The 17,544-nt window shown below is 34.5% G+C and overlaps 3 protein-coding genes and 1 non-coding gene across 4 annotated transcripts; 1 reads left to right on the top strand and 3 right to left on the bottom strand.

Moving 5' to 3' along the window:
- Positions 1-3,473: 3,473 nt before the first annotated feature.
- LOC17890446 (putative clathrin assembly protein At2g25430) lies at positions 3,474-6,034 on the bottom strand. The gene is made up of 2 exons (XM_006293710.2): positions 5,829-6,034; positions 3,474-5,688 (listed from the first exon to the last, which is right to left on the bottom strand). Exon 2 carries the CDS (start codon positions 5,662-5,664, stop codon positions 3,724-3,726), a length of 1,941 nt encoding a protein of 646 aa, XP_006293772.2. The 5' UTR covers positions 5,665-5,688; positions 5,829-6,034; the 3' UTR covers positions 3,474-3,723.
- Positions 6,035-7,422: 1,388 nt separating this feature from the next.
- Positions 7,423-12,330, bottom strand: LOC17889053 (topless-related protein 1). Its single transcript, XM_006293676.2, has 15 exons — positions 11,963-12,330; positions 11,604-11,783; positions 11,180-11,290; positions 10,905-11,097; positions 10,710-10,774; positions 10,452-10,631; positions 9,933-10,091; positions 9,641-9,848; positions 9,115-9,222; positions 8,824-9,015; positions 8,613-8,735; positions 8,429-8,524; positions 8,155-8,352; positions 7,886-8,061; positions 7,423-7,806 (listed from the first exon to the last, which is right to left on the bottom strand). Exons 1-15 carry the CDS (start codon positions 12,049-12,051, stop codon positions 7,629-7,631), a joined length of 2,256 nt encoding a protein of 751 aa, XP_006293738.1. The 5' UTR covers positions 12,052-12,330; the 3' UTR covers positions 7,423-7,628.
- A 1,978-nt stretch (positions 12,331-14,308) lies between these two features.
- Positions 14,309-14,381, bottom strand: TRNAR-UCU. Its single transcript has one exon. It is a non-coding gene; the product is annotated as a tRNA-Arg (tRNA).
- Positions 14,382-16,088: 1,707 nt separating this feature from the next.
- On the top strand, positions 16,089-17,344 carry LOC111831029 (putative F-box protein At2g19630). The gene has a single exon (XM_023784518.1). It carries the CDS (start codon positions 16,119-16,121, stop codon positions 17,319-17,321), a length of 1,203 nt encoding a protein of 400 aa, XP_023640286.1. The 5' UTR covers positions 16,089-16,118; the 3' UTR covers positions 17,322-17,344.
- The last annotated feature ends 200 nt before the right edge of the window (positions 17,345-17,544 follow it).

The raw sequence follows: 17,544 nt of genomic DNA, 5'->3' as shown, positions 1-17,544 counted from the left end.
TGGTTTGTTGTTTAAGGAAGTGACAAATAGGCGCTGTTCGTTTGGCAGTCGTAGGAGCCTGCGATTGCGCATGCGACTGAAAGTTGTTCGTTTTATAATCGCAGGGTCGTGCGACTAATCGTTGCGATCAATCGCAAGGTCCTGCGATCAAAAATTTTGATCGCAAGAGAAAACAGCGACGCGACTGTTTTAATTGCAATTAGTCGCTTCTCTAGACTATACATATTGTTGGAATTTAGAAACAAGAAGAGATTCATGCTCAAAAGCTCTTCATGAGTTATCTAAACAAGAACAGATTCATGCTCAAACTTTGACAAAAAATATATCAAACACCAAACTTGTTTCCCCACAAAAGCCCAAATTGGTTTTAAATATTGTCTTAACCCAACAGGCCAAAAGTATCTCATTTCCGCATACTCTTGCACATAGTTCTCCACTTTCTCCTATCCATCTCGTATAAACTTTTAGTTGACCACTCAAATGCCAGTAGTATCTTTTTTATGAAATGAAATTTTAAATAAATAATATTGTTGAAATTATCTAAAACTAGTTATTAAATTTTTATTTGATATTTACATTCAAAATTTTAAAAATTATTAACAAATTTATTTTAAATTATAAAACAATAAATTGTTAAAATAATTGAAATCATAAAACTTTAAGAGAATTAGAATACCTCGACCGCATCTCAGCCATAAACGTACCAAACTTCTCATCTCTCTTCTTGTACTTTGCATCCCTCCTCCTTTTCCTATCTTCTCTGATACTTTGAATCGAGTGGCTAGATAAGAGATTAATGTAATAAGTGTCGTTTCTAAAAACGTGTTAAAAATATGTAAATTAAATAAATCTTCATATATAATAACAAAGAATGATATATTTTTCCAATTTTTTATGCTTTTTCCAATTATAATTTACAATTCAGTAAATTAAATTCAATAAACATAATTTAATAAATCAACTAACAAGCCAAAAATATTTAAAAACCAATGCCAGAATAAATTTTATAATCTCTAATGAATTATCTAACACGTATACTCTAGCTAATACAATAAATCTAACACTAACCATAATTTAACGGAAAAACAAATCCTAATACAATAAAATTATTTTAAAAAAAAAACTCAGAAATTACCAAAAATATCAATGTTTTTGGTTTCCGGACAAATTTTTGAAATCTGCCGGTATCTTCTCACATATTACCAATGGAATAGGGTATAAACTCTAATTTCATAATTTCTAATGAAAATATGTATATGATCCTTATTATACATTAAAACATAGTATGTAGTGTAAAAACACACTCTTTAGTGCAAGTTATGAAGATCATATTTTGAGATATAAATTACATGTACTTATCCTTAATATATAATAAACCATCATAACTAGTTTTTGTGAAATACACTTATTATCTAGAACACAAATTTTGAGGGTTTTTGGTACACTTATTAGTTTGTTAGTGATTGATCAAAAAAATTAGTTTGTTAGTGATTAAAAACTAATTGTTTTAGCTATTGTTTAAACAAAAGACAAAAGCGATTTGAAATGAGATTTTATATATTAGACCATCGGTATTTGTGGGCATATACCGACAAATTAGCAATAGATATATTTTCCATTATATGTCTTCTTTGATGTTTCTAAAACCAAATTAAAAATCAGTCGGTAATCCCTCAAAATAACTAATTGCTGTCGATAAATTTAAGAAATATATATTTGATAAATTCCCTAGGATAGCATGTTTTAATTATTATTTTTTCCAAAAATTCCATCATTTGTTTATTTTCCAAAAATACCACGAAGGTTTTATTTTCCAAAAATACCATAAACATAAAAAAAAGTCAAAAATGTAAAATTATTATTTTTTATGTTTGGGTTGACTATATACGTGTAGGGTATAGTTTTTAAAAGTAGGGTTTAGAGTTTAGAATTTAAAATTAGTTTGAATTTTAATAATTTAAGTTTTAATTTTGTGGTATTAGTGCTGTTTAAGAGAATTCTCCTATATATTTACTGTTGGATTATTACAAAGTCTTAATTCGTCATAAATTCTTAAAACGGATGATACAAACAAGGGGGAATTTCAAAAATACCCATTTTCCAATACCACTTTTTAAAAATACCCCTTTTTCTAATTTTATCAAAAAGTCACTATAAAATTTGAAATTTATCAAAAACATATGTGTAAACTTATATTTATAGACACAAATTATCTTTATATGTGTGTAAATTTATATATATATATATATTATAAATACCGTATAAATACCTTTTAAAAAACTTTTAAAAATCATTTTAAAACCTTATAAAAATTATGTAAACCTTTTAAAAACCTTATAAAAACATTATAAATATCGTTAAGAACCTTTTAAAACCTTATAAATATTAGGATTTAGTATCCCAGTAGTAATGATGATCTCGATGTACCTTATTAACCATATAAAAGTTTATAATTTATCATATTTGAAAATGGGTATTTTTGAAAATGGATAGAAAAATGAGTATTTTTAAAAAGGAATACACCAAAAGGGGTATTTCTCAAAAATTCTCTACAAACAAACCCATTTTTGTCAAAAATTATCGGTTTTCAGTCGGTAATTTGGTTAGTTATTCTTTGTTTTTTCGTGTAGTAGAACATTTAGTTTTTTTTTTTTTTGGTAAATAGTAGAACATTTAGTTTAATAGCAAACTAATCATCCCTCTTTCTTCCCACCTTCCAAACTATATTTGGAAAACCTGAATAATTTTTCATTCTACCGACATTAAAAAATCTAACGATTTGCTTTTATCTCTTCTTGAACCAAAAATTTCAACCATATAACCAAATTACATCGATGATTTATCAAAATTAGTTTGTTGGCTCTTCCAATACCATTTCATTTGGAAAAAAATATAAACATCATTATCAATCAGTATATCCATAATTTTCTTACAAAAATGATATTCATAAATCATAATCATAATGCTAAACTGTTGACCAAAAAAACGTTTACATGACCTGGTTACGAATATGAGACACCCTTACCTGAGTTGGTCATGAAGAGACTCCAGCTTAGCTTTATCTTTTTAATATTATTCTCCACAAGCAAATAATCTAAAGTATTGGTCATTTATTTTACATATTCATTATAGTGGACGGTCCGATCTTAGCTGTCAATATATATATATATATATATATATAACCACATTGGCTCACCTAACTCTTTTCGTATAACAGAGACTTCCACAAACATCTCGTGCTTTCATTTTTAATCTCAACTATAAAAAACACAATGGTACACACTACACAATCTCCTGAAATATTATATGAAAAATAAGAAAACGACAGATCTGTTTTCACCTAATAATGTACAAATGAGCCAATGGCTTCAAACTTCAAAGAGTGGCTATGTTTTGGGACAATACAACCCAAATATATCCTTTGGAGAGACTTTACAAGTCAAAACTATGTGACAAAAGTGTTCGGAAGTAACTTTAAAAAACGAGAAACAATGAAAGATTTATCAAAATGTTATACATAAGGGAATCAAGATTCTTCAAGAAAGTGTACATAAACTATAAAAATCAAACTCGAGCAGAGAGAGAGATAAGGAAGAAGATTGAATCGTTTTTACGACAATCCGGTGATATAATAAGAAAAACACACGAAGATCAAAGGTGGAAGACGAGTCATCTACACATATATGAGTGGGTGGTGCAAAAAAATAAAACAGAAAGAATAAATCAGTAAGGGTTGTTGTAGTAATAACCCGTCGGTGGCGGTCCCATCCCGTTGACGGGTGGCATTCCGTAAGGTTGAACTGGCCCGGTGTTCATCTTCGCCAAGCTAGCTTGACCTCTCATGCCTTCACGTTGGTATTGCTGCCATAGCTGCTGTTCTTGACTCAGAAGATATTGCTTCTTCTCCATCTCGGCCATTTGCACGTATGAGGGTGGTGGGATGGTTAGTGAAGCTGCGAATGGGTCTTGGTTCACTTTCTCGACGGTACCATCTGGTGCAGGTAAGGCCAATACTTGATTGTTGGTTTGGCCCGGTAAGGGTAAAGCTACGCTGCTCGCGCTTCCACCTGTTAACTGCGAGGTGCTCACGTGTTGTCTGACCATTCCTTGATCGTACATCCCGTTGAGCAACAAGTTATCGAACCCACCGCCCAAAGCGGCTGTCTGTCTTTCTAAATTGCTAGCAGTTTCAACCAATGCCAATTCCCAATCAGCTTTACCGGGTTCTGCAGCAGGATTCTGCCAAGCCGAGGTCACTCCGTTCGATGAGAAAGCTTCCCATTTTCCATTACCACCCGCTGGACCAGCAAAGAGAGCAAGCGCAAACTTGTTCCCTTGGTCATCAGCAGTGACTTCATCCTCCCTCAAGTTAACTAAATCCTCGGTAACTTGCCGTTTTTGAGGCTGAGGCTCTGGTTCAGGCGGAGGCGGAGGAGTGTAATTCTCTGGAGGAGGAAGCGCTTTGATCTCATTCATATCAAGTTCAGGCTCCTCTTCTTGAACAGGCGGAGGAGGAGCTTCAATCTCTTTCCTCTCAGGACTCTTCCCTCTCTTCGCCCTATCTCTCACAAACTCCTCCAACGTCTCCAACAACTTACCCGTAATCCTCTGAACTTCCGGATACTCAGACGACCTCGCCACACCAGTTTCCTTACACCAGTTATAAAACGCAATAAGCTCATCAATCTGTTTCGCCGCACTCGCATACGCATCGAACGCCTTAACGCAATCCGTGTACTCCATATCGAAAAACTTATCCAACAAAACAGCCAAAACCTCACAAATATCAGCATAAAGCTTAAAACTCTCCCTCACAACAGGGTACAACGCAATCAATATCATCCTACTGTTCTTAGCTAAACCGGTAGGTCTCAACGACAAAAACCTATCAAGCAACCTTTGCAAATGACCCATCTTCCCGAATATCCTCTCCGGCGTCATTTCCCTTAACGGCGTAACAGACTTCTTCTCATCCCTTCCTCCTCCTCCCATCTCAGTCATATCTCCGTAAGACCGAGATCTCTTCGGCACACCGCCATAACCATTACTATCTCCTCTAAAATCGCCACCACCGTTCTCATAATCATAAGATCGCGGCGGAGGCGACCTGAAATCATCTCTTCCTCTCCCATATCGATCATCATTATTACTATGATGACTACTACTACCACCACTATTCACCGACACACCACTCTTCCTCTCAAACAAAGCCAACTCAAGCCTCTGGTCCAAGTAAAAAGCATAAGTCCTAACAAAAGCAGAATGATCCCACGAACTCGAATGCGCTTCATCGCGAAAATCAGACATGTTCAACATCCTCGTACCTCGTCTTGTCGAATACATAATCTCTTCCTGAAACAGCGGATCTCCTTCGTTCATAAGCCTGTGAACGAGCATAAGAGCCTTGAGAGCTACCACCCAATCGCGAGTCTTACTCAACCGCCGCGAAACAGAGGTAACGCAAGCGAGGATGTAGCCGCGTGATAGAGAAGTTAGGTTAAGGATCTCGCGTATGTATTTCTCACTAGCTGGATCGTCGTCGTGGCTTGTAGCTTTCACGATCGCTACTTCTAGATCTGGTGCCATGTTGCTTGCTACTTTAGCGATTCCTATACTTGTTTGGTCCTTAACCGCACCAATCGCTTTTCTAATACTCGGCGCCATCTCCGAATCAAGATTTCGATATCTCTGAGAAAAAAAAAAAAAAACACAAAAAAAATTCAAGATTCGTGCGAAATCTGAGTTTGATTTATAAATAACTTAACGGGAAACACTGATTTTTGAAAAATTCGATATTTTTTGTGTTTTGAGCTATAATTAGAAATTACCGTTGGGAGTAGGGGAGGATCGTTGGCTAGATCTACGGAGGAAGAGTCGTCGGAGTGATAAAACGGTGTCGGATTTGGTAGATCTGTGGAAAACGCCGAATTTGGCGGTGTGAGATTCGGCGAAGGAGTAAAGGAGAATGGTGGTGGCTGGTGAGAGAGAGAGAGAATGGTGGATTTAAGAGGAGAGATGGAGTCTGTGATGACGTGGCGGTTTATTAGTCGTTGATCTTGGAGAGAAGGAGATGCGAAGGTTTTTTTTTTTTTACAGGGACTGTCGGGAGCTGGTGTTATTGTCGGAAGGTTAAAGTTAAAGATGTGTAATTTATTTGCTTAATAACAGATTAATTTTGTCTTTCCCACGTGGAAATTTAATTCTGGATTTAAAGAAGAAATATATTTTATTATTTTTGTTCCGAAGTACAAAAGGAGAAACTGTTAAAAAAGAAATATATACCTACTGTATTAAATTTTTAGGTGACCAAAAAAAAAAAAAATATATATATATATACTGCATTATTTTAGAATATATGGTGGCATTGAAATGGTATGAGCTGGAGCCACGCCTATTCGTATAATTTATCACATTATTATACATTTTTGTGGCTTAATCAAAAAAAGAAATTTTAGCACTTTAGAATATAGACACACTTTTGTTTTTTAACAGTAACTAATAAACACACTTTTTTTTTTGCTAGCTAGACACTTTTAAAAATAATAATGTGGTTTCTAATTATATATGTTTTTCTAATTTTTCTCTTTTCTTATTCTTTATTTACATTTTTTTTCTTTCAAAGTGAGTATATAGCATATTTTTGTGGCTTAATAAATTAAAATAAAAGAAGAAATTTTAGCACTTTAGTGTATAGTCACACTTTTGTTTTTTTTTAACAGTAACTAATAAACACACTTTTTTGGCTAGCTAGACACTTTTAAAAATAACAATGTAGTTTCTAATTATATCTGTTTTTTTCTAAATATTTTCTTTTCTTATTCCTTATTAACATTTTTTTTTGTAATGAGTATAAAGCATATAAAATGAAAAACTATGATTTCATCTCTGTTACTTAAACCTTAGAGCATCTCTAATAGTAAAAACATCTCATGGGTTAAAAACCAATTACCGATAATTCACATACGATTATCGGTAAAAAACCTTTATGTTTATTTTTAATCTTATTATGAGCTCATCGTTTAGAGCTCTGTTTTCCTCTTTACGTCATTCCCAAGAACCCTAAAATAAATATATTTACGTTTGTGGGCTTTTTCATTGATACTAACTCAATAACTCCCTAGAACTCTCTCATCGTCCATCAGCCATTTAGAGTCTATGCCCTCTAAGTCCCTCAACGGCTCTTCTAGAGTTTCTACTAACACAAGAGGACGAGCTACCATCCACAAGAGGTCAATTCTCAGATCCATTAAAGGTTTTGGATCCATATGCTGCGTTGTGGTTGGTGTTAAACCAAACATAGCTGAAATTTATCACAACACCAAGAACAAAATCATCTTGTCTGTACTCTGATATATAATGAAAAAGAGATCTAATCTCATTGGAGAACAAAAAGACCTTCTTCACCTATAAAGATCCAAGAAAAAGTCGCAGAGCAAGTTGGTAGCTTTTTAACAGATGCTTTACGCATATAATACACAAAAGATATTAAATACTAATTACGTTTTACGTACATAGACAAAAAGGGCACTAAGCACAATTGCATACAAAAAAGAGCAGTAAGCTCAGTTACATCCAAAAAGATCAGTACGCTTAGAGATATATACAGGAAACTAAGACAAGTTTTGTGGTCAGTAACTATGGTCTGAGTCATCAGGATAATCTCCATCGTTTTCAGGTGGAGTTGCTTCACCCCATCCTCCACTCCACAACGGCTGAAGAACGATGACCTTACCATTACTTAGCCCAGCAGAGATCTGACACGGATGTGAAGGATGAGCGGCAATAACAGTCGGATAAACCTCGAGCCTGTACCATCCCCATTTTGTTAGCCAAATCAGTTACATCATTATTTGATCAAACAGAAGTGTGGGCTGAGAAACTGTACCTGATGTCGCTGGGGATGGGTTGAGTAAGAGATGTCAGATCGATTCGACATATTGTCAACAAGGTCTTGGAGTCCAGAATTTTTATAGCTCCACTTCCAAAGCCAACATAGATGATCTCACCATCGGAAGAATATGTAGCAGAAGTTATTGAAGTACCAGATTCATCGGGTACCCACTGCGAAGTAATTTGTTTATTTAGAGTCCATATGATAACTTAAGGCAAGGGAAATTATCAAAGAAGAATGTTTTTAAAGTCTTTGCCTTTTACCTGCACTCGGCAATCAAGACTTGGAGCTTCGTATATACTTATCCATCCCTGATGGGTCACGAGTATCTCAATTTGATATGGGTCAAACTGGATGTGAGTTACTAAAGAGCTGGACTCAAGGTCAGACCGGGTACAAAATTCATGCGTAGAGTTATTACTTGTTAGCTGAACCCAGCTCTTTGTGCTCCAAAGACAGAGCTGAAGAAAACAAAAAAAAAACAATTAAGAAACCTTGAAAGCAACAATTCTGGTTATCTACAGTCGCACTACAAACCTTTCCATCAGAGTCAGATGAGACAAGGATACTGAAACAGCGAGAAAATGCTAGGCAGGTTATCTTCTGATCGTGGCCCTCCAGCTTTTCTATGACCTATATTTACAGATTCATATAATCTTTTAGCAGCAGACAAAGTCTGGCAAACGGTTTTAGGTGAGTACCACTAAACCCAAAACTTTACCTTTCTTGAGGATAAACAATGGATAAGGATAGAACCATCATCTAGCCCAACAGCAAGCAAATCACCAGGTATAAATATAAAATAGGTAGCCATAGGTGTAGAACTTCCAAAAACAGCTACCTTCTGCAGTATTGTGCAAACAGACAGTGTCATTTAATGATGCAGACAAAAAGGCAGGACCTGAAGCCTATATCACAACAATGCTTATTACCTCAAAACTCTTTAGATCAAAAACTGCTATTCTTCCTCCTGAAGTTGAGAAAAGATAGGAACCCTTGATCGCAAAACATGATGTTGAATCCTGAACAGAGGCAGCCATCTCGTTTTTCATAGTTTTCCCACTTTGAGGTTGATGTAATCGTGGCTTCGGAAATATATTTTCCATCAATATGCGAGGAGTATACTGTAAGCAGCAAATTTAAAGAATCAAGTAAATAGGGTAAGTAGTCAAGACATCCGCACTGAAACATAGCACAGATAATTTTATCATCTGAGACTAAACCTTGGAGAATTCATTTTGGCCACTCGACCACGTCCAGAGTTTATGTGTGGCGTCTTCTGCCAAAGCCAGTATGTAATCTCCAGAAGGGGAATAGGTCAAACGTGCAATCTAGCAAAGTCAACAAAATCAATGAGATTCCAGTAGTTGACGATATAGAAGACAAGTTTGACTTTATGCATCAACAGACAGCAGTCTCATTCAAGATTCATCTTGATACTTTCATTCCAAACAGCTCAAGCGAAATAAATTTGTAAGAAAATATGGTTTCTCCATGATGCTACTACCGAGGATGTATACACAGGCGGCAGGAATTCTAATTATTCTGTAGTCAAATAATAAATGCTGGCATGAAACATCTGAACAAAGCAAAGTTCTTGAAAGCAACAAAGCACAATCCTTGATGGCTATAGTTTCTCAAGAGCTATGTTCTTTTTTTCCTTCTAAAGATCAACTAAAAATGCGACGAATGCCTTGGATGACATGAGGGACATCAAATTATAATTGATTCTAAAGAAAGTAACCTCACCCTTTCTGCTGAGCAATAATCAGGAAGAACGAGTGCATTGCACTGAGATACATCATTGATTTCGTTTGGTTTGCAGTTATTCTTCCTAGGCCGTGTTTTCTTGAATTTGTTTTTAAAATAGGATGATGTGCCACAAAGGTATGACACTACTGGAATATTTTCCATAGAACTAGAGTTGTTGCATGAAGGAGAAATCCACCAGTCCAAACTGCATGAGGTGAAGAAAATCAGAGCTAGAAGAAACAGCGAAAAGAAAATCAAAACTAGTAAACAAACCCTTTGGCAGCCTTACGTCTGCTTCATAAGTGTTAAAAGTCTTGACTTTTCCATGCTAGGAAACTTGAGTTTATCTTTCAGTACTGGATTCTTCTTGGCTAGAATGGCAACAGAGGCATGCAGCTTTATCTTCGGCGACGTGATATCTAGAGATCCAGATGGGGTAGCGACTTCCCTGCAGAAGCAATTCTTTATCAGAGTGAAAGATGTGGTCTGTTGAATAAATACTTAGCAGAATTTACTAAAGAACGCTAAAACTAGGATTGCTCAATCATTTTTAACAGGGAAATAAACAGATCAATGCTCAGCAGTAGACAGTGGATGCGAAAATAGCTTTTTAAGTTGTGTTTTCAGTGTTCAATAGACAAATCAAAGCTGAAATCTGACCAGAGAGAATTTGGGAATAATAATATTTTAATATGAATAGAGTATAACTAATTTGTGTTTCCATCATATGCAAAGTCCTCAACCAAGTAATTGGTATCTCATAATGAAATACTGAGATGTAAATGTAGATAAGTGAATCAGAACCAACCATTCTGTAGATTTCAGGCATTTAAGTTTCTGAATTTCAAGAAACATAGCCGTTGAGTACTTATTATCTCCTGAATCTGTAAAAGATCCAAGGTACTCTTCAGCTTTTCCCAACTCACCGAGCTTCATCACTTCCACCAGATAATTTAAGTTGAAGAAGACTTTTGTTTCTTGCTCTAGTCTTCAGAAAATAAAAAGTTATCAGCAATAAGAAAACAACAAAATCTCCAAAAATCACATTTATCCTTGAAAAGCTTACTTATGAAGAGTGTTCTTGTACTTAGCTTCAAAGAGAAACTGAAGGATTAAGAAAATGAGATCTTCCTACAAGAAACGCACTGATCAGAAACAAAAGAACTCGAGAAATGTTCATCCATTGCATTATTAATTTCAATATAGTTTTTTGGGTACCTTCACTATATTAAGCATATAAGAATATATGTAAACTCGTTACCTTCAAACCTCCCTTTCTCCCATGACCCTTTGGACAAATGAGGGAGATAAGCGACAGCAGTGCAGATTTATTCAACTTCGGAAATTCGAGTTTGCCACATAAAGAAGGATTGCTTTCTGCTAGTTTATAGAGATCAACACACAATTTGGCTCTCCCCGGTGCTTTGTCCACGCAACAAGTTTGCTCAGGAATTCTATAAACAAAGCCACAACCAAAAACTCGATTAGATCTGCATTGAACAAAATTATTAATGGCTAAAATATCCAAATACTTGCCTATCATCTATAGCAAACACCTCAACCAAATTTTCAAAGCTATCATCTTTTAAAACAGGAATCCGTCTTAAATCCTTGGAGAAAACGTTCACAGATTCAGAGCCACCACTTCTGCAAAACATAACTAAAAAGGAATAAGAAAACATATACAAGAAACAAACATGACAACAAATATGTTGCCTTTCAATTAAAGGAAGGAGAAACAAAGGCTAATTTTAAAACTTGGAGCCAACAGTGGAACGATATTAAACTTCAACTACACCATGCATCCCCAGCAAATGACACAACGAAAGGATTTATATCCAACACAGCCAAAATGAATCGACATCAAACTCTTTAAATTCCTTCTACAAGAGATCCCAAGAAAGGATTTCACTAACAATGTCATAGAAATTGAATTGTAAGAAGAGTAAGGCTTGCTTGCCTATCCGTTGCTTCACAAAACTTCCACTTGAACAAGTCAAAGAACATCTTCCTCGAAAACGTATTAGCATCTGGACTAGTGAATGCTGAAAGATACTCCTCAGCGTCTTTCCAGTTACCATTGAGGATAGCACGAGAGAAATAGCTAAAATCGAAGTAAACCCCTGAATCCTGCTCCAATCTTCATAACAAAACAAAAATCACACATAAATCAAAACTATTGATCTGATCACAGACCCATAAAAGAGAAAACGAATCAGCTTTGCATTGTAAACCCTAATCCAAATTCAAACAGCAAATTAAGAAAAAATCAATACTTTGATTCCTCTGAAAGACCAAAAAAGTAAGAGATCACCGTACAAGTGTAAGCTTTCTTCGTAGCCCTCTTCATCAAAGAACTGTAAGATAAGGAAAACGAGGTTTTCTCGATTCTTCTCGTCTAAGATCATCGTTGAACCAAGGAGATGATACAAGCAAGCATTTGAGAATTTTTTGAAATTTCCCCTGAAATCGTAGCTCCAGAGGAAAATTAGGGTTCGCTAGAAATCAAATTGTGGTAGTGGAGAAGATGAAGTTACACGGAACGGCAAGTAGAATCCCTAAAACTGTATCGAGATTAGAGAAAGAAGACGAATGAGAAATTTGCAAAAGTCAGCAAAAGCTTTACTTGGTAGTCTTCTTCTTCGTTTAATCCGCTAATGGACAAGTCCCCACTGTGGTGATTCACCACTGGTGAAGCAAAGAAAACAGAGACGCGAATAATAAGGAGTGTGATCAGTAGTGTGATCAGTATACCTACTTATCACACTATACCTAATATTTATTAATTTATTATTTTTTCGATTGAAAACAACTGGTCTACACAAAGCATTTCGAAAAAACGGATATCCGGTTAACCGAATATAGTAAAATTACCGATACAAAATATAAATACGGACAATGCTAGATTTTAAAATAGATACAGATATTTGTATTTTATTACAAACGGATATCTGATATTTAAATATAGATATTTGGTATTTTGATACGAATATCTAATACTTTTTTCATGTTTTTGAAATATTTACGTATAATCAAATTTTTAACAATATCCAAATTTCCAGATATGAATATTAAAAAATTGTGTATAATACGGATAAATATATCCTAAAAACCAGATAATCTACTACATTAACAGAACTAGCAGAAGCGAAAAGAAATAGACATAATTATAGTTTCATTTGTCATAAAACAATTTTCTACAATTATTATTTATTTTTAAAAAAAATACTAACTGATTTAAGATATTTTCATCTAATTCTATTAAAGCATGATAATCAATGATTTAATTATATACTGCCAACCACGTTAAGAAGGAAAAATTTTGGGGTAGCAAATTGAACTATGTATTAAGCCATATGTAGAGGAATGATTCTGATTTGAAGCCATGCTTGTTTGCTAAGAGAGAATGTGAGTACTTATAACTTATATAGTCCTTGCGGCCAAAGTAAACATCTCTATCGACCGTATAGATGTTTTTGTTAAGGCTTGGAACTTATAGGCATGTTACTTCAAAAGAAGTGAGAAGTTGTGGTACTTGGAAAGAACATATAGATCTTGGTCCATATACAACTTTCTTTATAAGAAAAGCTTGAGTACAAAGTCCAAAACAACAATAAGTTACAAGATTTAATATAGGTTGAAATCATTGAGTTTCATGAAGTCACTCTTTCAAAACATATATTAACAATTTAACACAAAAATGTTTATATTTTTGTTTTTTCTAAAACATTTCTATTGAATTGTATGAAGACAAAGACCAAGCCAAATCTCGTTGCCGACAAATCAGTTCGATAAAAAATACACGACAAATCAAGTAGTCATGATGACTAAAGAGTACAAGCTTTTGCTAGTGAAAACAATTCTTATGAATAGTAATATCCTATATTCATTGTTATTTTATTTCTATTTTATTTCAATATATTGGGTGCGATTGGTAACGTATTCAAAATTATAAAAAAAAGTTGTTAAATGGAGTGGTAAGGTTTTACGGAATAATGTAAAGTTGTTAGAAAAAACGGTACATAAAAAGTGTACAAAAAAGCAGAGAGTAATGTCTTTAATAAAGTTTTTGGTTAAGGTTTTGTGATTGGTAAAAATAAAAACTATATTATTTGTATAATTTTTCTAATTGTCACCAATCAAAACCATTATTGCACCACTTATAAACTCCTTAAGTCCTACATAAAAAAAAAAAAATTTGTTTCATTTTGCAGACCAAGATTCCTTTATCCCATTTCTCCTTAAACAACATTCACTCTTTTCAATCAAACTCTATCCACTACCATATTCTCTTATTTTGCAATCTCTTACATTGTTACAATCTCCTGACTCCGATAAGTAAATTTTATATTTCGTACTATTACTAGTTTTACAGTCTTTTAATAAATGAAAATTTTCAATTACTATTTGTTTTTTAATTTTCTTAATTTACCTTTAAATAGCTAATTTAACCACCTATATTATTTACTTAAAATTTAATGTCTGATATTGTTTATTTATTTTTCAATTTATGTTTTATATGTTCCAATTTAATATTCAATATTTCTGGAAACATGTATTGGGGTTTTCCAAAGAATGGTTTTTATAATAAGGCCAGCTGTATCTCTAATTCTAATTTAACAATGTTAATTAAAAAAACCTAAAAAACTTTTAAAAAGTTAATGTCACACCCAGAGGGATTCGAACCCACAATCGCTTGATTAGAAGTCAAGCGCCTTATCCATTAGGCCATGGGTGCCCTGTTGATAGTGTTGCGACAAATCATTTTACTAATACAATTACCAATCGTTTATTAGTAATCCTAATGTTGAAGACTTTATTTTACTGAAACAGAGATTGAACCTTGTTATCTCTTTACTCTTTTGTCATTGTTACACAAACGTTTAGTCATTGGTATGGTTGTTGTTTGTCTTTAGACTTCTATAGTTACTGATTTTGGTACAATTCTTCATCTCCTAATACGGCTTAATTCGGGTGTGTGTTTCAGTTTCACTGCTTGTTTCTGCTAACTGTTTTTAGACTACTTTTTTTTTGGTAACAATGTGAAGATTTATACTATTTTTGAAAATTTTGACGGAATTACGGAAAAAACCAAAAAAAACCGAAAACTACAGAAATCACCAAAAGTTACAACACAAGCACAAAGACAAGAAGAAAACAAATGAAACACTATAAGCAGAGATCGAAGAAAAAAGACCGATTCCGAACAAAGCTCGGAAATTTGCATAATTGCCTCAACTCAAAAGCGATGGAGTCTTCATCGTTGTTGCCACTAGCAACCCAAACCAATGCCAGCCTTCAAAACCTAAGGAAAGGTGCTTATAACTTTTCCGAAGACTAACGCGAAAACGGAACAGTTATAATGGACTAAAACACACACCCGGTGGCACGACAACATCTACGGAACGGCTATAGGTTTTAGACTACTTGTCTTGTAGGTGGTGGTTTTGATATGTTTTAACCTCATGATATTTCTTGGTTTTGGTGTGCTTTTTACCGTTTGTTGCTTCTGGTTTTTGTTTCTTGTTGATCCTAGATTGGTTTCTAACTATTTTCTGGTTTTGTTAGTTCCAGGCATAATTCATTTGCACACTTTTCAACTGACACAATTAAGCCTAGCATGACACAATCAATGAAGGCGGAGTGAGTTTAGTTTTTGTCTTTTGACCATGTAGTCTTCTGGATTTCATTGGAAACACTGTTTCTTTTTAATATATGTATTAATGCTTTTTTGACTTGAAGATGTTAAGAAGATTAAAAATTGGGTTTTGTGCAAATAAACTTTTAAGTCGTCAAATTTTACAATTTTACCCTCCATATTCCAAAAATGCAAAACAATCATACTAAATGAAAAATAATACGCAATATAGCCCTTATAGCCTATAAGATATATTTATTTTTGAAAATTCTAAAGATATATTTAAACTTCTAGTCACAAGGGCTTGATTTGATATATATTATTTCTAAAACTTTTAAAAATATGATAGTAGCGAAAACGGGTTATATTGCGTATTTATTCTGACTTTGCAACATTGATTTGCATTTTCTGGATTTGAAAGGTAAAGTTGCAAAAATAGCGACTTTGAGGGTTTATTTGCGCAAAACTCTTAAAAATTCAACTTTTTTTTTCTTTGTCAACAATTCAACTTTTTTTTCCTTAATTCATTCTGATATAATTCGTTCACTATTCGTTTGGCATGTGTAATTTTTTGGAGAAACTAAAGAAAAATAGTTTACTTCTTAGAAGTTAAAATAGTGTTCAACGACAATTAATATGGTCTTAAATCAGTCAAAGCTAAATTTTATTACATGTTATTTAAGTGGACAACGGGCCTTGTAAGGCCTAAATAAGTGATAAGCCCAATGTGCTCTTATCAAGTTTATCTAGTCTTGTCCGAAATCAAGCAGACGTCACTCTCACACACTATAAAAACCCGAATCATTTCTAGGGTTTAGATCTCATTTTCAATCCGCCATGAAAAGGCAGAAGCTTCTCGCTTCTTCATCATCTGATCCTCTCACCATTTCAAAATGCAACACACCTTCTTCTTCTTCTTACTCCCCCTCCGATTCACTCCCACCCGATGTCTTCATGGAAATCATCTCAAAACTACCAGCAAAAACAATCAGAAACTGCCGCCGCGTGTCGAAATCGTGGGCGGCGGCTCTCCGCCGCTCCGAATTCGACGAACTTTTCTTGAACAACTCACGAATTCAGCCACTGATCCTTTTCGCCTTCGTAATCGACGGCGGGTTACCTTTCTTCACCGTACCTCAAGTTCACGAGGTGGATACGTTTCTTGACGCCACTCGTCACAATACTTACTTACCAATTGATCGTTTCTCTCAGATTACTCCACCTGTTCGTGGATTACTCTGTATAGAAGATAAGAGAAGGATGATTGTGGTATGTAACCCAATCACATGTGAATCTGTGACTTTACCCAAATTGGAATCTAACATGATGTGGTCTAAGACCATATTGGGATATGATCCGGTTGAGAAACAGTTCAAGGTGTTTAACACAGCTTGGTCGCCTCACCATCCATTGAACACTCATGGTGAGCATTATGTTCTGACTTTAGGAACTGGTAAAAAAATGGTTTGGCGAATGATCGAATGCTCTAAACCGTTTCGTCCTGTTTTCGATGGCGGGATTTGCATTGACGGTGTTTTGTATTACGTCGCTAAGCTCAATTGCTGTCCAGAAGATGTTGTGATTGTTTGTTTCGATGTTAGGTTCGAGAAGTTTAGCTTTCTCAACAAACCTAAAGGGATGAGACAGATTCAATACGGTTCGAGATTGGTTAACTACAAGGGTCAATTGGGTATAGTTCATTGTTCCAACTCTAGGAAAATCAATGGAGGTACTAAAAGTTTTGATTTGTGGATTCTTGAGGATGTTAAAGAACAGAGATGGACCAAGCATGTCTATGTATTGCCTCTTGTGTGGAGGATCAAGGTTGCTAATACTAAGCTGCGTATTCTTGGAATGACTGGTACATGTGAAATTGTGTTGTGTCCATGTGAGCTATCTGACCCTTACTATATTGTCTATTACAATATTGAGACTAACAGTGTTAAGAAAATCGGAATCCGGGGATTGGGATCGTTTGAGGCTAGTACAACAATTGCTCACTTGTTCGTAAATTATGTGGAAGATGTGAAGTTTATATAAGTGTGTAAAGATTTTACAGGCTTGAGACTTTGTAGCACAGGTTTCATTGGAGAGTTATATATCATTTTTACATGTATGTTGTTGGGTACTAATAATATTAAAACTATTTGTTGATAATAAATTATATTTGGATTAAATTTGATTTTGATAATTTTTAAATTTGGAATGATTTATAATCATTTCGAATAAATTTCATTCTCCATCACATATGACTTGAGATGCT

This window comes from Capsella rubella, unplaced genomic scaffold (assembly GCF_000375325.1).
Source record: "Capsella rubella cultivar Monte Gargano unplaced genomic scaffold, Caprub1_0 scaffold_4, whole genome shotgun sequence".
Lineage (NCBI taxonomy): Eukaryota > Viridiplantae > Streptophyta > Magnoliopsida > Brassicales > Brassicaceae > Capsella > Capsella rubella.
This window is presented reverse-complemented; position numbering and strand designations above follow the sequence as displayed.